This window comes from Scyliorhinus torazame, chromosome 19 (assembly GCF_047496885.1).
Source record: "Scyliorhinus torazame isolate Kashiwa2021f chromosome 19, sScyTor2.1, whole genome shotgun sequence".
NCBI classification, from domain to species: domain Eukaryota; kingdom Metazoa; phylum Chordata; class Chondrichthyes; order Carcharhiniformes; family Scyliorhinidae; genus Scyliorhinus; species Scyliorhinus torazame.
Genome location: NC_092725.1, coordinates 38,427,635 through 38,449,256, shown reverse-complemented (window position 1 = coordinate 38,449,256; position 21,622 = coordinate 38,427,635). Strand labels below are relative to the sequence as shown.

The window sequence follows — 21,622 nt, the reverse complement described above, 5'->3', positions numbered from 1 at the left end:
TCTGGGCCTATAACTCCATCATGCACTACGTAGCCGAGGATGGCTAGACGGTCGGTGCTGAACATGCATTTGTCCTTGTTGTATGTTAGATTAAGGATTTTTGCGGTATGGAGGAATTTTCGGAGGTTTGTGTCGTGGTCCTCCTGGTCATGTCTGCAGATGGTGATGTTATTGAGGTACGGAAACGTGGCCCGCAAACCGTACCGGTCAACCATTCGGTCCATCTCCCGTTGGAAGACCGAGACTCCATTTGTGACACCAAAGGGAACCCTTAGGAAGTGGTAGAGCTGCCCATCTGCATCGAATGCAGTGTATTTGCGGTCGCTAGGGCGGATGGGGAGCTGGTGGGAGGCGGATTTTAGATCCACCGTGGAAAAGACCTTGTATTGTGCAATCTGATTGACCAAATCAAATATGCGGGGGAGGGGGTACGCGTCAAGCTGCGTATACCTGTTGATGGTCTGGCTATAATCGATGACCATCCTATGCTTCTCCCCGGTCTTTACAACCATTACTTGAGCTCTCCAGGGACTGTTGCTAGCCTCAATAATATCTTCCTTCAGTAACCACTGGACTTCCGACCAAATGAAGGTCCGGTCCTGGGCACTGTACCGTCTGCCCCTGGTGGCGACGGGTTTGCAATCCGGGGTGAGGTTCGCAAAAAGGGAAGGCGGATCGACCTTGAGGGTCACGAGGCTGCAGACAGTGAGGGGGGGGGTATATGGCCGCCAAATTTAAAAGTTCAACTCTGGAGGTTACATTGGAAGTCTAACCCTAGGAGCGTGGCAGCGCAGAGGTGAGAGAGGACGTAGAGGCGGAAATTTTTCAATTCCCTTCCCTGGACCATGAGGTTCGCTACGCAGAACCCTTTGATCTCTACAGAGTGAGACCCGGAGGCCAGAGAGGTTTTTGGTTAACTGGGTGGATGGGAAGAGAACAGCGCCTTACCGTGTTGGGGTGTATGAAGCTCTCTGTGCTCCCGGAGCCGATCAGGTAGGGTGTTTTGTGCCCATTGATGAGCACGGTCGTTGTCGCGGTCGAGAGCCTTCGGGGCCGAGACTGGTCCAGGGTCACCGAGGCAAGTCGTGGCAAAAGTTCGAGGTTTTCCTCGGGCGGTGTGTGGTCATCCGAATCGGGGTCCTAAGACTCCAGCCAAGATGGCGGCGCCCACTGGTCGCACATGGCTGGGGGGGTGCAAGATGGCGGCGCCCATCCATCGCACGTGGTCCCTGGGGAACAAGATGGCAGCGCCCGGGGCCCGCACGTGGCTCTGGAAAAGGAAGATGGCGGCGTCCGCTGGCCAAACGTGGCTCATGGGGAGAACAAGAACAAAGAAAATTACAGCACAGGAACAGGCCCTTTGGCCCTCCCAGCCTGCGCCGATCTAGATCCTTTATCTAAACCTGTCACCTATTTTCAAAGGATCTACTTCCCTCTGTTCCCCGCCTGTTCATATATCTGTGTAGATGCATCTTAAATGATGCTATTGTGCCCGCCTCTACCACCTCTGCAGGCAAAACGTTCCAGGCACCCACCACCCTCTGCGTAAAAAAACTTTCCACGCACATCTCCCTTAAACTTTCCCCCTCTCACCTTGAAATCGTGACCCACCTTGTAATTGACACCCCCACTCTTGGAAAAAATTTGTTGCTATCCGCCCTGTCCATACCTCTCATAATTTTGTAGACCTCAATCAGGTCCCCCCCTCAACATCCGTCTTTACAACAAAAACAATCCTAATCTACTCAATCTTTCTTCATAGCTAGCACCCTCCATACCAGGCAACATCCTGGTGAACCGCCTCTGCACCCTCTCTAAAGCATCCACATCCTTCTGGTAATGTGGTGACCAGAACTGCACGCAGTATTCCAAATGTGGCCTAACCAAAGTCCTATACAACTGTACATGATCTGCCGACTCTTGTACTCAATACCCCGTCCGATGAAGGCAAGCATGCTGTATGCCTTCTTGACCACTCTATCGACCTGCGTTGCCACCTTCAGGGTACAATGGACCTGAACTCCCAGATCTCTCTGTACATCAATTTTCCCCAGGACTCTTCCATTGACCGTATAGTCCGCTCTTGAATTAGATCTTCCAAAATGCATCACCTCGCATTTGTCTGGATTACATAGAACATAGAACATAGAAAATACAGCACGATGTTGTGCCGAACCTTTGTCCTAGATTAATCATAGATTATCATTGAATTTACAGTGCAGAAGGAGGCCATTCGGCCCTTTGAGTCTGCACCGGCTCTTGGAAAGAGCACCCTACCCAAACTCAACACCTCCAACCAACACCAAGGGCAATTTTGGACACTAAGGGCAATTTATCATGGCCAATTCACCTAACCTGCACATCTTTGGACTGTGGGAGGAAACCGGAGCACCCGGAGGAAACCCACGCAGACACGGGGAGGACGTGCAGACTCCGCACAGACAGTGACCCAAGCCGGAATCGAACCTGGGACCCTGGAGCTGTGAAACAATTGTGCTATCCACAATGCTACCGTGCTGCTCTTAAGAACAAATAAATCTACACTATATCATTTTACCGTAATCCATGTATCTATCCAATAGCTGCTTGAAGGTCCCTAATGTTTCCGACTCAACTACTTCCACAGGCAGTGCATTCCATGCCCCCACTACTCTCTTGGTAAAGAACCTACCTCTGATATCCCTCCTATATCTTCCACCTTTCACCTTAAATTTATGTCCCCTTGTAATGGTTTGTTTCACCCGGGGAAAAAGTCTCTGACTGTCTACTCTATCTATTCCCCTGATCATCTTATAAACCTCTATCAAGTCGCCCCTCATCCTTCTCCGTTCTAATGAGAAAAGGCCTCGCACCCTCAACCTTTCCTCGTAAGACCTACTCTCCATTCCAGGCAACATCCTGGTAAATCTTCTTTGCACCTTTTCCAAAGCTTCCACATCCTTCCTAAAATGAGGCGACCAGAACTGTACACAGTACTCCAAATGTGGCCTTACCAAAGTTTTGTACAGCTGCATCATCACCTCACGGCTCTTAAATTCAATCCCTCTGTTAATGAACGCGAGCACACCATAGGCCTTCTTCACAGCTCTATCCACTTGAGTGGCAACTTTCAATGATGATTGAACATAGACCCCAAGATCTCTCTGCTCCTCCACATTGCCAAGAACTCTACCGTTAACCCTGTATTCCGCATTCATATTTGTCCTTCCAAAATGGACAACCTCACACTTTTCAGGGTTAAACTCCATCTGCCACTTCTCAGCCCAGCTCTGCATCCTATCTATGTCTCTTTGCAGCCGACAACAGCCCTCCTTACTATCCACAACTCCACCAATCTTCGTATCGTCTGCAAATTTACTGACCCACCCTTCAACTCCCTCATCCAAGTCATTAATGAAAATCACAAACAGACGCTAGCGGGGGGTCTAGCGGGGGGGGTGGGAGGGGGGAATTACTGGGTTGCTGGGGAAAGGGGGGAGCGGGTACGGGAGAGGATGGGCGGGGGGGCGCCGCCTGGGGGAGATACAGCTGCGTGGGAACTGGGTGAGAAGCTGGAAAAGGATGATGGCTAATCGGCATGGGAAGCCCCCCAACTCGGCTGATCACGTGGAACGTGAGAGGGCTCAACGGGCCGATAAAGAGGGCACGGGTACTCGCACACCTTAAGAAACTTAAAGCAGATGTGGTTATGTTACAGGAAACGCACCTGAAACTGATAGACCAGGTTAGGCTGCGCAAAGGATGGGTGGGGCAGGTGTTCCATTCGGGGCTAGATGCGAAAAACAGGGGGGTGGCTATATTAGTGGGGAAGCGGGTAATGTTCGAGGCAAAGACTATAGTGGCGGATAACGGGGGCAGATACGTGATGGTGAGTGGCAAACTACAGGGAGAGACGGTGGTTTTGGTAAACGTGTATGCCCCGAACTGGGATGATGCCAATTTTATGAGGCGGATGCTAGGACGCATCCCGGACCTGGAGACAGGAAAGCTGATAATGGGGGGAGACTTTAACACGGTGTTGGAACCAGGGCTGGATAGGTCGAAGTCCAGGACTGGAAGGAGGCCGGCAGCAGCCAAGGTGCTTAAAGATTTTATGGAGCAGATGGGAGGTGTGGACCCGTGGAGATTCAGTAGACCTAGGAGTAAGGAGTTCTCGTTTTTCTCATATGTCCATAAAGTCTATTCGCGCATAGACTTTTTCGTGCTGGGTAGGGCGTTGATCCCGAAGGTGAGGGGAACGGAGTATACGGCTATAGCCATTTCGGATCACGCCCCACACTGGGTGGACTTGGAGATAGGGGAGGAAACAGGAGGGTGCCCACCCTGGAGAATGGACATGGGACTAATGGCGGATGAGGGGGTGTGTCTAAGGGTGAGGGGATGTATTGAAAAGTACTTGGAACTCAATGACAATGGGGAGGTCCAGGTGGGAGTGGTCTGGGAGGCGTTGAAGGCGGTGGTTAGAGGGGAGCTGATATCAATAAGGGCACATAAAGGGAAGCAGGAGAGTAAGGAACGGGAGCGGTTGCTGCAAGAACTTTTGAGGGTGGACAGACAATATGTGGAAGCACCGGAGGAGGGACTGTACAGGGAAAGGCAAAGGCTACATGTAGAATTTGACTTGCTGACTACAGGCACTGCAGAGGCACAATGGAGGAAGGCACAGGGTGTACAGTACGAATATGGGGAGAAGGCGAGCAGGTTGCTGGCACACCAATTGAGGAAAAGGGGAGCAGCGAGGGAAATAGGGGGAGTGAGGGATGAGGAAGGAGAGATGGAGTGGGGAGCGGAGAGAGTGAATGGAGTGTTCAAGACATTTTATAAAAAATTATATGAAGCTCAACCCCCGGATGGGAGGGAGAGAATGATGGGCTTCTTGGATCGGCTGGAATTTCCCAAGGTGGAAGAGCAGGAAAGGGTGGGACTGGGAGCACAGATCGAGGTAGAAGAAGTGGTGAAAGGAATTAGGAGCATGCAGGCGGGAAAGGCCCCGGGACCGGATGGATTCCCAGTCGAATTCTATAGAAAATATGTGGACTTGCTCGCCCCGGTACTGACGAGGACCTTTAATGAGGCAAAGGAAAGGGGACAACTGCCCCCGACTATGTCTGAAGCAACGATATCACTTCTCTTAAAGAAGGAAAAGGACCCGCTACAATGCGGGTCCTATAGACCTATTTCCCTCCTAAATGTAGATGCCAAGGTCCTGGCCAAGGTAATGGCAATGAGAATAGAGGAATGTGTCCCGGGGGTGGTCCACGAGGACCAAACTGGATTTGTGAAGGGGAGACAGCTGAACACGAATATACGGAGGTTGTTAGGGGTAATGATGATGGCCCCACCAGAGGGAGAAACGGAGATAGTAGTGGCGATGGATGCCGAGAAAGCATTTGATAGAGTGGAGTGGGATTATTTGTGGGAGGTGTTGAGGAGATTTGGTTTTGGAGAGGGGTATGTTAGATGGGTGCAGCTGTTGTATAGGGCCCCAGTGGCGAGCGTGGTCACGAATGGACGGGGATCTGCATATTTTCGGCTCCATAGAGGGACAAGGCAGGGATGCCCTCTGTCCCCATTACTGTTTGCACTGGCGATTGAGCCCCTGGCGATAGCGCTGAGGGGTTCCAAGAAGTGGAGGGGAGTACTTAGGGGAGGAGAAGAACACCGGGTATCTTTGTATGCGGACGATTTGCTACTATATGTGGCGGATCCGGCGGAGGGGATGCCAGAAATAATGCGGATACTTGGGGAGTTTGGGGAGTTTTCAGGGTATAAATTGAACATGGGGAAGAGTGAGCTGTTTGTGGTGCATCCTGGGGAGCAGAGTAGAGAAATAGAGGACCTACCGTTGAGGAAGGTAACAAGAGACTTTCATTACCTGGGGATCCAGACAGCTAAGAATTGGGGCACGCTGCACAGGTTAAATTTAACGCGGTTGGTGGAACAGATGGAGGAAGATTTCAAGAGATGGGATATGGTAGCCCTGTCAATGGCAGGGAGGGTGCAGGCGGTTAAGATGGTGGTCCTCCCGAGATTCCTCTTTGTGTTTCAGTGCCTCCCGGTGGTGATCACGAAGGCTTTTTTTAAAAGGATTGAAAAGAGCATCATGGGTTTTGTTTGGGCCGGGAAGACCCCGAGAGTGAGGAAGGGATTCTTACAGCGTAGCAGGGATAGGGGGGGGCTGGCACTACCGAGCCTAAGTGAGTACTATTGGGCCGCTAATATTTCAATGGTGAGTAAGTGGATGGGAGAGGAGGAGGGAGCGGCGTGGAAGAGATTAGAGAGGGCGTCCTGTAGGGGGACTAGCCTGCAGGCTATGGTGACAGCCCCATTGCCGTTCTCACCGAGGAATTACACCACAAGCCCGGTGGTGGTAGCTACACTGAAGATTTGGGGACAGTGGAGACGGCATAGGGGAAAGACTGGAGCTTTGGGGGGGTCCCCGATAAGAAACAACCATAGGTTTGCCCCGGGGGGAATGGATGGGGGATATGGAATGTGGCAAAGAGCAGGAATAACGCAACTGAAAGATCTATTTGTGGATGGGAAGTTCGCGAGTCTGGGAGCGCTGACCGAGAAATATGGGTTGCCCCAAGGGAATGCATTCCGGTATATGCAACTGAGGGCTTTTGCGAGGCAACAGGTGAGAGATTTTCCGCAGCTCCCGACACGAGGTGCAGGACAGAGTGATCTCAAAGACATGGGTGGGGGATGGTAAGGTGTCAGATATATATAGGGAAATGAGGGACGAAGGGGAGACTATGGTAGATGAACTAAAAGGGAAATGGGAAGAAGAGCTGGGGGAGGAGATCGAGGAGGGGCTGTGGGCGGATGCCCTAAATAGGGTAAACTCGTCGTCCTCGTGTGCCAGGCTAAGCCTGATTCAGTTTAAGGTATTACACAGGGCGCATATGACTGGAGCACGGCTCAGTAAATTTTTTGGGGTGGAGGATAGGTGTGCGAGGTGCTCGAGAAGCCCAGCGAATCATACCCATATGTTTTGGTCATGCCCGGCACTACGGGGGTTTTGGATGGGGGTGACAAAGGTGCTTTCAAAAGTAGTGGAGGTCCGGGTCGAACCAAGCTGGGGGTTGGCTATATTTGGGGTTGCACAAGAGCCGGGAGTGCAGGAGGCGAGAGAGGCCGATGTTTTGGCCTTTGCGTCCCTAGTAGCCCGGCGCAGGATATTGCTAATGTGGAAGGAAGCCAAGCCCCCGGGGGTGGAGACCTGGATAAATGACATGGCGGGGTTTATAAAGCTAGAGCGGATTAAGTTCGTCCTAAGGGGGTCGGCTCAAGGGTTCACCAGGCGGTGGCAACCGTTCGTCGAATACCTTGCGGATAGATAGATGGAAGGGGAAAAAGAAGGCAGCAGCAGCGGCCCAGGATTTGGGGGGGGGGAGGGGTGGGGGGGGGGGTGGGCGGGGGGGGTGTAACTTGTGACAAGGCAGTTGCCAATTAGGGCTAGTTTTCATTCTTGTTATTTAATATTTATTCATTTTTTGTTTTTTGTTTATAAAAAAAATAGGTCATTGTTATTTGTGCTGTTATAATATTGTGTAAAGGATGCACAATGTACTGTGTTGGTTGACCAAAAATTTTCAATAAAATATTTATTAAAAAAAAAGAAAATCACAAACAGCAGAGGACCCAGAACTGATCCCTGCGGTACGCCACTGGGAACTGGGATCCAGGCTGAATATTTGCCATCCATCACCACTCTCTGACTTCTATCGGTTAGCCAGTTCGTTATCCAACTGGCCAGATTTCCCACTATCCCATGCCTCCTTACTTTCTGCATAAGCCTACCATGGGGAACCTTATCAAATGCCTTACTAAAATCCATGTACACTACATCCACTGCTTTACCTTCATCCACATGCTTGGTCACCTCCTCAAAGAATTCAATAAGACTTGCAAGGCAAGACCTACCCCTCACAAATCCGTGCTGACTATCCCTAATCAAGCAGTGTCTTTCCAGATGCTCAGAAATCCTATCCTTCAGTACCCTTTCCATTACTTTGCCTACCACCGAAGTAAGACTAACTGGCCTGTAATTCCCAGGGTTATCCCTAGTCCCTTTTTTGAACAGGGGCACGACATTCGCCACTCTCCAATCCCCTGGTACCACCCCTGTTGACAGTGAGGACAAAAAGATCATTGCCAACGGCTCTGCAATTTCATCTCTTGCTTCCCATAGAATCCTTGGATATATCCCGTCAGGCCCGGGGGACTTGTCTATCCTCAAGTTTTTCAAAATGCCCAACACATCTTCCTTCCTAACAAGTATTTCCTCGAGCTTACCAATCTGCTTCACACTGTCCTCTCCAACAATATTGCCCCTCTCATTTGTAAATACAGAAGAAAAGTACTCGTTCAAGACCTCTCCTATCTCTTCAGACTCAATACACAATCTCCCGCTACTGTCCTTGATCGGACCTACCCTCGCTCTAGTCATTCTCATATTTCTCACATATGTGTAAAAGGCCTTGGGGTTTTCCTTGATCCTACCCGCTAAAGATTGCTCATGCCCTCTCTTAGCTCTCCTAATCCCTTTCTTCAGTTCCCTCCTGGCTATCTTGTATCCCTCCAATGTCCTGTCTGAACCTTGTTTCCTCAGCCTTACATAAGGCTCCTTTTTCCTCTTAACAAGACATTCAACCTCTCTTGTCAACCATGGTTCCCTCACTCGACCATCTCTTCCCTGCCTGACAGGGACATACATATCAAGGACACGTAGCTCCTGTTCCTTGAACAAGTTCCACATTTCACTTGTGTCCTTCCCTGCCAGCCTATGTTCCCAACTTATGCACTTCAATTCTTGTCTGACAACATCGTATTTACCCTTCCCCCAATTGTAAACCTTGCCCTGTTGCACGTACCTATCCCTCTCCATTACTAAAGTGAAAGTCACAGAATTGTGGTCACTATCTCCAAAATGCTCCCCCACTAACAAATCTATCACTTGCCCTGGTTCATTACCAAGTACTAAATCCAATATTGCCCCTCCTCTGGTCGGACAATCTACATACTGTGTTAGAAAAGCTTCCTGGACACACTGCACAAACACCACCCCATCCAAACTATTTGATCTAAAGAGTTTCCACTCAATATTTGGGAAGTTAAAGTCACCCATGACTACTACCCTGTGACTTCTGCACCTTTTCAAAATCTGTTTCCCAATCTGTTCCTCCACATCTCTGCTACTATTGGGAGGCCTATAGAAAACTCCTAACAAGGTGACTGCTCCTTTCCTATTTCTGACTTCAACCCATACGACCTCAATAGGGTGATACTCCTTGAACTGCCTTTCTGCAGCTGTTATACTATCTCTAATTAATAATGCCACCTCCCCACCTCTTTTACCACCCTCCCTAATCTTATTGAAACATCTATAACCAGGGACCTCCAACAACCATTTCTGCCCCTCTTCTATCCAAGTTTCCGTGATGGCCACCACATCGTAGTCCCAAGTACCGATCCATGCCTTAAGTTCACCCACCTTATTCCTGATGCTTCTTGCGTTGTATACACACTTCAACCCATCTCCGTGCCTGCAAGTACTCTCCTTTGTCAGTGTTCCCTTCCCCACTGCCTCATTACACGCTTTGGCGTCCTGAATATCGGCTACCTTTGTTGCTGGACTACAAATCCGGTTCCCATTCCCCTGCCAAATTAGTTTAAACCCTCCCGAAGAGTACTAGAAAACCTCCCTCCCAGGATATTAGTGCCCCTCTGGTTCAGATGCAACCCGTCCTGCTTGTACAGGTCCCACCTTCCCCAGAATGCGCTCCAATTATCCAAATACCTGAAGCCCTCCCTCCTACACCATTCCTGCAGCCACGTGTTCAACTGCACTCTCTCCCTATTCCTCCCTCGCTATCACGTGGCACCGGCAACAAACCAGAGATGACAACTCTGTCTGTCCTGGCTTTTAACTTCCAGCCTAACTCCCTAATTAAACTCCATCTGCCATTTCTCTGCCCAACTCTCCAATCTATTTATAGTTTGCTGTATTCTCTGACAGTCCTCCTCGCTATCTGCAACTCCACCAATCTTAGTATCATCTGCAACCTTGCTAATCAGACCGCCTATACCTTCATCCAGATCATTTATGTATATCACAAACAACAGTGGTCCGAGCACAGATCCCTGTGGAATACCACTAGTCACCTTTCTCCATTTTGAGACACTCCCTTCCACCACGACTCTGTCTCCTGTTGCCCAGCCAGTTCTTTATCCATCTAGCTACTACACCCTGAATCCCATATGACTTCACTTTTTCCATCAACCTGCCATGGGAAACTTTATCAACGCCTTACTGAAGTCCATGTATATGACATCTACAGCCCTTCCCTCATCAATTAACGTCACTTCCTCAAAGAATTCTATTAGGTTTGTAAGACATGGCCTTACCTGCACAAAACCATGCTGCCTATCCCTGCTCCCCTTCTTCAACAAAGGGACAACAATAGCAATTCTCCAGTCCTCCAGCACCTCACCCGTGCTCAAGGATGCTGCAAAAATATCTGTTAAGGCCCCAGCTATTTCGTCCCTCGCTTCCCTCAGTAACCTGGGATAGATCCCATCCGGACCTGGGGACTTGTCCACCTTAATGCCTTTTAGAATACCCAAAACTTCCCCCTTCCTTATGCCGACTTGACCTAGAGTATTTAAACATCCATCCCTAACTTCAACATCCGCCATGTCCCTCTCCTTGGTGAATACCAATGCAAAGTACTCATTAAGAATCTCACCCATTTCCTCTGACTCCACGCATAAATTCCCTCTTTTGTCTTTGAGTGGGCCAATCCTTTCTCTAGTTACCCTCTTATATACGAAGTTACTCTTTATATACGAATAAAAGGCTTTGGGATTTTCCTTAACCCTGTTAGCCAAAGATATTTCATGACCCCTTTTAGCCCTCTTTATTGCGCGTTTGAGATTTGTCCTATTTTCCCGATATTCCTCCAAAGCTTCATCAGATTTAAGTCGCCTAGATCTTATGTATGCTTCCTTTTTCATTTTAGCTAGTCTCACAATTCCACCCGTCATCCATGATTCCCTAATCTTGCCATTTCTATTCCTCATTTTCACAGGGACATGTCTGTCCTGCACTCCAATCAGCCTTTCCTTAAAAGACTCCCACATTTCAAATGTGGATTTACCCTTTAAGAGCTGCTCCCAATCCACATTTCCTAGCTCCTGCCGAATTTTGTTATACTTGGCCTTTCCCCAATTTAGCACTCTTTCTTTAGGACCACTCTCGTCCTTGCCCATGAGTATTCTAAAACTTACGGAATTGTGATCCCTATTCCCAAAGTAATCACCGACTGAAACTTCAACCACCTGGCCGGGATTATTCCCCAATATCAGGTCCAACATGGCCCCTTCCCGAGTCGGACTATTTACATACTGCCCTAAAAAGACTCTCCTGGATGCTCCTTACAAATTCTGCTCCATTTGCGCCTCCAACACTACATGAGTCCCATTCAATGTTGGGGAAGTTAAAATCTCCCATCACGACCACCCTATTGCTCCTACATTTTTCTATAATCTGTCTACATATTTGTACCTCTACTTCACGTTCGCTTTTGGGAGGCCTGTAGTAAAGACCCAACAATGTTACTGCACCCTTCCTATTTCTTAGCTCTACCAATATTGCCTCAGTGCTCGAATCCTCCATCGTGCCCTCCTTAATCACAGCTGTGGTATCATCTCTGACCAATAATGCAATTCCTCCACCCCTTTTACCTCCCTCTCTATCCCTCCTGAAGCATCTATACCCTGGAATATTTATTTGCCAAGCTTGCCCTTCCCTCAACCAAGTCCACGTAATACCAATAACATCATATTCCCAGGTACTAATCCAAGCCCTAAATTCATCTGCCTTACCTGCTACATTTCTTGCATTAAAACAAATGCACCTCAGACCACCTGTCCCTTTGCGTTCATCATCTCTTCCCTGTCTACTCTTCCCCTTAGCCACATTGAGTTTATTATCTAGTACCTTACTGGCTTTAGTTGCTGCCTCTTTACTGACCTCTAACTTCCTAATCTGGTTCCCATTCCCCTGCCACATTAGTTTAAAACCTCCCCAACAGTGTTAGCAAAAGCACCCCTTAGGACATTGGTTCCAGTCCTGCCCAGGTGTAGACCATCAGATTTGTAATGGTCCCACCGCCCTCAGAACCGGTTCCAGTGTCCCAAAAATCTGAACCCCTTCCTTCTGCACCATCTCTCAAGCCACGTATTCATTCTGGCTATTCTTGAATTTCTACTCTGACTGTCACGTGGCACTGGTAGCAATCCTGAGATTACTACCTTTTGAGGTCCTACTTTTTAACTTATCTCCTAACTCCCTAAATTCTGATTGTAGTACCTCATCCCGTTTTTTACCTATATCGTTGATGCCTTTATGCACCACCACAACTGGCTGTTCACCCTCCCCCTTCAGTATGTCCTGCAGCCGATCTGAGACATCCCTGACCCGTGCACCCGGGAGACAACATACCATTCGGGAGTCTCGTTTTCGACCACAGAAACGCCTGTCTACTCCCCTTATGATTGAATCCCCAATGACTATAGCCCTGCCAGTCTTTTTCCTGCCCTTCTGTGCAGCAGAGCCAGCCACGGTGCCATGAGCCTGGCTACTACTGCCTTCCCCTGGTGAGTCATCTCCCCCAACAGTATCCAAAACAGTATACCTGTTTTGGAGGGAGATGACCGCAGGGGACACCTGCACTGCCTTCCTGCTCTTTCTCTGCCTTTTGGTCACCTCTTCCCTGTCTCCCTCACCAATCCAAATCTGCGGTGTGACCAACTCACTGAACGTGGTATCCACAACCTCCTCAGCATCGCGGATGCTCCAAAGTGAGTCCATCCGCAGCTCCAGAGCCGTCATGCGGTCTAACAGGAGCTGCAGCTGGACACACTTCCCGCACATAGAACATAGAACGATACAGCGCAGTACAGGCCCTTCGGCCTACTATGTTGCACCGAAACAAAAGCCATCTAACCTACACTATGCCATTATCATCCATATGCTTATCCAATAAACTTTTAAATGCCCTCAATGTTGGCGAGTTCACTCCTGTTGCAGGTAGGGCATTCAACGGCCTCGCCACTCTTTGCGTAAAGAACCTACCTCTGACCTCTGTCCTATATCTATTACCCCTCAGTTTAAAGCTATGTCCCCTCGTGCTAGCCATTTCCATCCGCGGGAGAAGGCTCTCACTGTCCACCCTATCTAACCCCCTGATCATTTTGTATGCCTCTATTAAGTCTCCTCTTAACCTTCTTCTCTCTAACGAAAACAACCTCAAGTCCATCAGCCTTTCCTCATAAGATTTTCCCTCAATACAAGGCAACATCCTGGTAAATCTCCTCTGCACCCGCTCCAAAGCTTCCACGTCCTTCCTATAATGCGGTGACCAGAACTGTACGCAATACTCCAAATGCGGCCGTACCAGAGTTTTGTACAGCTGCAACATGACCTCCTGACTCCGGAACTCAATCCCTCTACCAATAAAGGCCAACACTCCATAGGCCTTCTTCACAACCCTATCAACCTGGGTGGCAACTTTCAGGGATCTATGTACATGGACACCTAGATCCCTCTGCTCATCCACACTTCCAAGAACTTTACCATTAGCCAAATATTCCGCATTCCTGTTATTCCTTCCAAAGTGAATCACCTCACACTTCTCTACATTAAACTCCATTTGCCACCTCTCAGCCCAGCTCTGCAGCTCTGACATGAAGGAGTCAGGGGCATCGGCCGCGTCCCTGAACTCCCACATTGAGCACGAGGAGCATAACGCGGGTCTGGGATCTCCTGCCATTTTTACACTTTACCTTAACTGATTACAAATATAATATCAAATAATGAATAAATGAAAAGAATAAGGATTTTTCTTAGCAATCACAATACTGACCAACCCACGAAGAGTTAAATTTCTCCAAGCTACTTACATTCCCGACCGACCCCTGGCCACTGCTCCTGCCGAAAATCTGAAGCTATACTTGCGGATAAAAGAACAAGAAAAGAGAGAGCTTACCTGATATTCACTCACCCCCTTAGGTTAGAGGAGGTGGAAGGGTGGGGGACACTACAAGTGTAGTGCCTCGGGTTTAGCAACCGCCCAACTTAAGTAGTGGTAAAAACCAAACACTTCAGCACCTACCTGATTCCCAAGCAGCACTCCGGCTCCCTCTCTCTCTCCCGCTCCCGGAATTGAAGGCCGCTGGAACCTGGGGGCAAGTTTAAACACCTACCTGAATCCCAAGCTGCACTCGCACTCCGGCTCCCTCTCTCTCTCCCGCTTACGGAAATGAAGGTCGCTGGGACCTGGGGGCAAGTTTAAACACCTACCTAAATCCCAAGCTGCATTCGCCGCACTCCGGCTCTCTCTCTCTCTCTCTTCCTCACCCGGAAAATGGAGAGTTGGGGTGGCGGTCCCGGTTTGCCCCTGGAGACCACGGCGACCACCCGGGCCTGGCATACCGCCACAAAATGGCTCTTTTTGCCGCACCCTTTGTAGGTGGAGGAGCGGGCCGGGCAGCGCTGCCGGGTGTGCTTGGCTTGCCTGCAAAAGTAGCAGCGGGGCCCCCCGGGGTTGCCTGGTAGTTACGCAGCACAAGCTTGTGGGGAGATGGGGGATGCTTTGGAGTCGGCCGCGGGGGGGTTCCACGCTGCCCAAGGGGCTGCCGTGCGGTCGGAGACGTCCGCGCGGGCGTTTCGGGAGGCCACATCCAGGGAGCTAGCAAGGGCCCGTGCCTCCTGGTTTACTGGGCGAATATAGTGTCCTTTCAGCAGGGTCATTGCGGCCTCAAAATCCTTCGCATCCTCTGAGGGTGTCGATCTCTGGGCTCACCCTCGAGTGGAGAACCTGCAGTTTCTGGTCCTCCGTAGGTGCAGCCGTGGCCGTCCCGAGGTACCCTTTGAAGCACGCTAGCCAGTGTTTGAAGGTTGCCGCGTGGGGGCTGAGTTGCAGACACTTGATTCGGAGCTCCATTCTTTAAAATTTAGTCCAATAAATTAATGCGCGACCAATAGCTCCAGAAGCGAGATTGGATGACAATTGAAGGCTTTATTGGACTAGATGATTCCCCCAGCAGCACAGGTACAGAATGCAGCTGCTGGGGAGACACTGGCTCTTATACTCCGCCTTACTGGGCTTCACCAATGATCTTGCTGTCTCGGGTACCTCCGCCACCAATGGTCTTACAGCATCAACCATAATATTACCCCTAATACCGACTACCACAGGGGCATAGCCTCAAAATAAGGGGAAGTAGATTTAGGACTGAGCTTAGGAGGAACTTCTTCACCCAAAGGGTTGTGAATCTATGGGATTCCTTGCCCAGTGAAGGAGTTGAGGCTCCTTCATTCAATGTTTTTAAGTTAAAGATGGATAGTTTTTTGAAGAATTAAGGGTTATGGTGTTCGGGCCGGAAAGTGGAGCTGAGTCCAAAAAAGATCAGCCATGATCTCATTGAATGGCGGAGCAGGCTCGAGGGGCCAGATGGCCTACTCCTGCTCCTAGTTCTTATGTTCTTACATGGGGAAGTGTGTATAGGTGGGGTACATGGGGAGGGGTGTACAGGTGGAGTACATGGGGAGGGTTGTACAGGTGGGGTACATGGGGAGGGGTGTACAGGTGGGGTACATGGGGAGGGTTGTACAGGTGGGGTACATGGAGAGGGGTGTATAGGTCGGGTACATGGGACATGTGTATGGGTGGGGTACATGGGGAGGGGTGTACAGATGGGGTACATGGGGAAGGGTGTATAGGTGGAGTACATGGGGAAGGGTGTGCAGGTGGAGTACATGGGGTGGGCTCTATAGATGGGGTACATGGGGAACAGTGTATAGGTGGGGTACATGGGGAGGGGTGTATACGTGGGGTACATAGAGACGGGTGTATATGTGGGGTACATGGGGAGGGGTGTATAGGTGGAGTACATGGGGATCGGTGTATAGGTGGGGTACATGGGGAAGGGTGTGCAGGTGGGGTACATGGGGAAGGGTGTGCAGGTGGGGTACATGGGGAAGGGTGTATACGTGGAGTACATGGGGAAATGAAAAAATGAAATGAAATGAAAATCGCTTCTTGTCACAAGTAGGCTTCAAATGAAGTTACTGTGAAAAGTCTCTACTCGCCACACCGGCGCCTGTTCGGGGAGGCTGGTATGGGAATTGAACCGTGCTGCTGGCCTGCCTTGGTCTGCTTTAAAAGCCAGCTATTTAGCCCTGTGCCAAACCAGCCCCTCGGTGGGGTACATGGGGAAGGGTGTACAGGTGGGGTACATGGAGAAGGGTGTATAGGTGGGGTACATGGGGAAGGGTGTATAGGTGGGGTACATGGGGAAGGGTGTATAGGTGGGGTACATGGAGAAGGATGTATAGGTGGGGTACATGGGGAAGGATGTATAGGTGGGGTACACGGGGAAGCGTATGTAGGTGGGGTACATGGGGAAGGGTGTATAGGTGGGGTACATGGGGAAGGATGTATAGGTGGGGTACATGGGGAAGGATGTATAGGTGGGGTACATGGGGAAGGATGTATCGGTGGGGTATATGGGGAAGGGGATATGTGTGGGGTACATGGGGAAGGATGTATCGGTGGGGTACATGGGGAAGGGTGTATAGGTGGGGTACACGGGGAAGGGTGTATAGGTGGGGTACACGGGGAAGGATGTATAGGTGGGGTACATGGGGAATGGTGTATAGGTGGGGTACATGGGGAAGGGTGTATAGGTGGGGTACACGGGGAAGGATGTATAGGTGGGGTACATGGGGAAGGGTGTATAGGTGGGGTACATGGGGAAGGGTGTATAGGTGGGGTACACGGGGAAGGATGTATAGGTGGGGTACATGGGGAACGGTGTATAGGTGGGGTACATGGGGAATGGTGTATAGGTGGGGTACATGGGGAATGGTGTATAGGTGGAGTACATGGGGAAGGATGTATAGGTGGGATACATGGGGAATGGTGTATAGGTGGGGTACATGGGGAAGGATGTATAGGTGGGGTACACGGGGAAGGATGTATAGGTGGGGTACATGGGGAAGGGTGTATAGGTGGGGTACACGGGGAAGGGTGTATAGGTGGGGTACATGGGGAACTGTGTATAGGTGGGGTACATGGGGAATGGTGTATAGGTGGGGTACATGGGGAATGGTGTATAGGTGGGGTACATGGGGAAGGGTGTAAGGGTGGGGTACACTGGAAACGTGTAGAGGTGGGGTACATGGGGAAGGGTGTATAGGTGGGGTACATGGGGACCGGTGTATAGGTGGGGTACACGGGGAAGCGTATGTAGGTGGGGTCCATGGGGAAGGGTGTATAGGTGGGGTACACGGGGAAGGATTTATAGGTGGGGTACACGGGGAAGGATTTATAGGTGGGGTACATGGGGAATGGTGTATAGGTGGGGTACACGGGGAAGGGTGTATAGGTGAGGTACATGGGGAAGGGTGTATAGGTGGGGTACATGGGGAAGGGTGTATAGGTGGGGTACACGGGGAAGGATGTATAGGTGGGGTACATGGGGAACGGTGTATAGGTGGGGTACATGGGGAATGGTGTATAGGTGGGGTACATGGGGAATGGTGTATAGGTGGGGTACACGGGGAAGCGTATGTAGGTGGGGTACATGGGGAAGGGTGTAAGGGTGGGGTACACTGGAAACGTGTAGAGGTGGGGTACATGGGGAAGGGTGCATTGGTGGGGTACATGGGGAAGGGTATATAGGTGGGGTACACGGGGAACGGTGTACAGGTGGGGTACATGGGGAAGGGTTTATAGGTGGTGTACATGGGGAAGGCTATAGAGGCAGGGTACATGGGGCTGGATGGGATGTACGGCCACTCTATAAGGGATCCAGTAAGCTGTGTAGTTAGTGAAAGGATCCAGGAAAGGTGATTTTTTTAAATAAAAGTATATTTATTAAGTTTTCACATTTCCAAACAACGCAACAGAATTACAAAATAATTGCAGTAAGCCAGGGAAATACGACTCAACATCCACAAAACAGGAGACTTACATTAATTGGCTCGATACAATCATTACTCCGAACTAGATGCCTCTATAAGCCCCACAAGTGACCAAGGGAGAATCTGGATGAGGCCATGAAAACATGGTAAAATGGTGCACACCAATCCACACATTTACCACAAGAGTTCAGGATAAATTTTTCACATCATATTTGGGTATGCACCAATATGTAACTTCCTCAACTCCAGTACCAAAGGCACCATCGACGCAACACAACCTCCTCTCCACGCGTACCAAACCCATTTGCACCCATGCAGAAACCAATCATGGATTCTTTATATCCACCCTTACAAAAAAAAAACAAAGAAAGAATGCAAAACCCCTGTTCTAAAGGGGAGCTACATATGTACCAAACAACGCAGCTTAATCCCAGTCTCAGGCCCAGTACAGAACCAACTTTCCATACATTTATACAGAGGGGACCAGCAACGACATGTTCGGATTATGATCAACACCTTCAGGGCCTACCAAGAAAAACAGAGAAAAGTGAGAGCTATTTAAGGTAAACCACAGAATAACAAAGGATCAAGACCCAACCCTGGATCCATATCTTCGTGAACCTTGGATAATGAGAGATATTGTAGGCCTCGTCAAAAAGAAAAAGGAGGCATTTGTCAGGGCTAAAAGGCTGGGAACAGACGAAGTCTATGTGGAATATAAGGAAAGTAGGAAGGAACTTAAGCAAGGAGTCAGGAGGGTTAGAAGGGGTCACGAAAAGTCATTGGCAAATAGGGTTAAGGAAAATCCCAAGGCTTTTTACACGTACATAAAAAGCAAGAGGGTAGCCAGGGAAAGGGTTGGCCCACTGAAGGATAGGCAAGGGAATCTACATGTGGAGCTAGAGGAAGCATTGTGGATAGCACAATTGCTTCACAGCTCCAGGGTCCCAGGTTCGATTCCGGCTTGGGTCACTGTCTGTGCGGAGTCTGCACATCCTCCCCGTGTGTGCGTGGGTTTCCTGCGGGTGCTCCGGTTTCCTCCCACAGTCCAAAGATGGGCAGGTTAGGTGGATTGGCCGTGATAAATTGCCCTTAGTGTTGGGTGGGGTTACTGGGTTATGGTGATAGGGTGGAGGTGTTGACCTTGGGTAGGGTGCTCTTTCCAAGAGCCGGTGCAGACTCGATGGGCCGAATGGCCTCCTTCTGCACTGTAAATTATATGATAATCTATGATAAATGGGCGAGGTACTAAATTAATACTTTGCATCAGTATTCACCAAAGAGAAGGAATTGGGAGATGTTGTGTCTGGAGAAGGGTGTGTAGATAGCCTGGGTCACATTGAGATCCAAAAAGACGAGGTGTTGGGCGTCTTGAAAAATATTACGGTAGATAAGTCCCCAGGGCCTGATGGGATCTACCCCAGAATACTGAAGGAGGCTAGAGAGGAAATTGCTGAGGCCTTGACAGAAATCTTTGGATCCTCACTGTCTTCAGGGGATGTCCCGGAGGACTGGAGAATAGCCAATGTTGTTGCTCTGTTTAAGAAGGGTAGCAAGGATAATCCAGGGAACTACAGGCCAGTGAGCCTTACGTCAGTGGTAGGGAAATTATTGGAAAGAATTCTTTGAGACAGGATCTACTCCCATTTGGAAGCAAATGGACGTATTAGTGAGAGGCAGCATGGTTTTGTGAAGGGGAGGTCGTGTCTCACTAACTTGATAGAGGTTTTCGAGGAGGTCACTAAGATGATTGATGCAGGTAGGGCAGTGGATGTTGTCTATATGGACTTCAGTAAGGCCTTTGACAAGGTCCCTCATGGTAGACTAGTACAAAAGATGAAGTCACACGGGATCGGGGTGAGCTGGCAAGGTGGATACAGAACTGGCTAGGTGCTGAAAGCAGCAGTGCGAGAAATGGGACAGACAAAGTGAGGTCACCCTGACCGTCATGGTTGGCAGGAATTGAAGATCATCAGAAACGCGACAAAGAACTGGGAAATTGGGATGGAGTCCTCCCAGATAGCAAGGTGTCAGGAAGTGTGATGTGGCTGAAGCATGACTTTTACATCTTTTACTCCAGTCCTAGATTTAAATGCCCTCATTCTATTGGCCTTTTTGATTATTTTCTGTACTTGTTGGGCAACCAATACTCAATACTTCACTGTGGGTGGCCTCATATTTTCCTTTATTGAAATCCATTTGCTGCAATTTTGCCCACTCAATCTATCAATATCTCTGTAATTTTTTACTTCCATCTACGCCACCTACAGTCACAACTAATTTTATGTTGTCGGTAAATTTGGAATTGTGGCTTTCTATCCGATTGTCGTTCTTCTTAAATTTGGCCAATAGTTGAATTTTGACATCGATCCATGCGGAACATCAAGCGTGACACTTTGCCAATTAGCTGCCCATTATTTCTACCATTGTCTGCTGTCCCTCCGCCAATTTCCGAATCGGGATAATTTTCAACTCAATGGGTTACAACTTTAGCTAACATTCTCTTGCCTTAGGGAAGTCCGCTAAATAATTAAATATTTCAGTTCTTTCTCTCTGCAGGTAACGCTTGGAATCGGGCCTGACCAAGATCTCGCTATCCTTCATGAGGTGCGTCAAACAAACAGTCAGTCAAGGAAGATCCAAGGCGAGCTCAAGAATCTAAAGGCAAAGATTTACGGCTTAGAAAACCAATTGCGGTTTGGTTAACATGGAGTAGCCACCACATTATTTCACTATCTCGTATGGCAGTGTCTGTCACACTATTGCACCAGAAAGTGACAAAGTGATCTGAATCTAGTAGTAGTCCATCCATCCAACATAGTTTATTTAAACTCAAAAGTTTTGATGGGCTTGGACCAACTTTGCAGAGAGGAACACCTAAACCCTCGTACAGTGTCTTTGCTCCTTACATTTCTTCTGACATTAAACATGAATGACTCACAATTGATCAAATGTTCAGACAAACCTCTTCAATTTCATTTTCCTCAAAATTAGTTATTTTAGTCCCTTCTTTTTAAGTAAGAAAGTTGAGGGTGAAGGGAGCAATTCTATGGGACACCCCAGTATTTTAGTTGTCCCTGAACTGTGCAGTGTGCAGTTAAAATTGGTGTTTTGTGTGACGACTGTTTCAGTTTCTGTAAAATTTAAAATTTCTTTGGTTTGTTTGATGATGTCACGTGGAAAATCTTTGCAAGAATTTCTGAGCCAACTGGGTCAGAAATGCCAGCTTGGTCTGGGGTTGGAGTGGGGGTCCTGTCGGGGTCTGGGATTGGAGTGGGGGTCCTGTCGGGGTCTGGGGTTGGAGTGGGGGGGTCCTGTCGGGGTCTGGGGTTGGAGTGGGGGGGTCCTGTCGGGGTCTGGGGTTGGAGTGGGGGGTCCTGTCGGGGTCTGGGGTTGGAGTGGGGGCCCTGTCGGGGTCTGGGGTTGGAGTGGGGGTCCTGTCGGGGTCTGGGGTTGGAGTGGGGGGTCCTGTCGGGGTCTGGGGTTGGAGTGGGGGGGTCCTGTCGGGGTCTGGGGTTGGGGGTCCTGTCGGGGTCTGGGGTTGGAGTGGGGGGTCCTGTCGGGGTCTGGGGTTGGAGTGGGGGGTCCTGTCGGGGTCTGGAGTTGGAGTGGGGGGTCCTGTCG

The 21,622-nt window shown here is 49.5% G+C and overlaps 1 protein-coding gene across 4 annotated transcripts in view; it reads left to right on the top strand.

Annotated features, from left to right (window-relative positions):
* ccdc77 (coiled-coil domain containing 77) overlaps positions 1-20,950 on the top strand; it is a 182,593-nt gene extending 161,643 nt beyond the window's left edge. For all 4 annotated transcript variants that reach the window (XM_072484198.1, XM_072484199.1, XM_072484197.1 and 1 more), the window contains one exon: positions 20,558-20,950. In XM_072484198.1, the coding sequence (XP_072340299.1) occupies positions 20,558-20,704 (147 nt within the window). In that variant the 3' untranslated portion in view covers positions 20,705-20,950. The remainder of the gene's footprint in view (positions 1-20,557) is intronic.
* Positions 20,951-21,622: the final 672 nt, after the last annotated feature.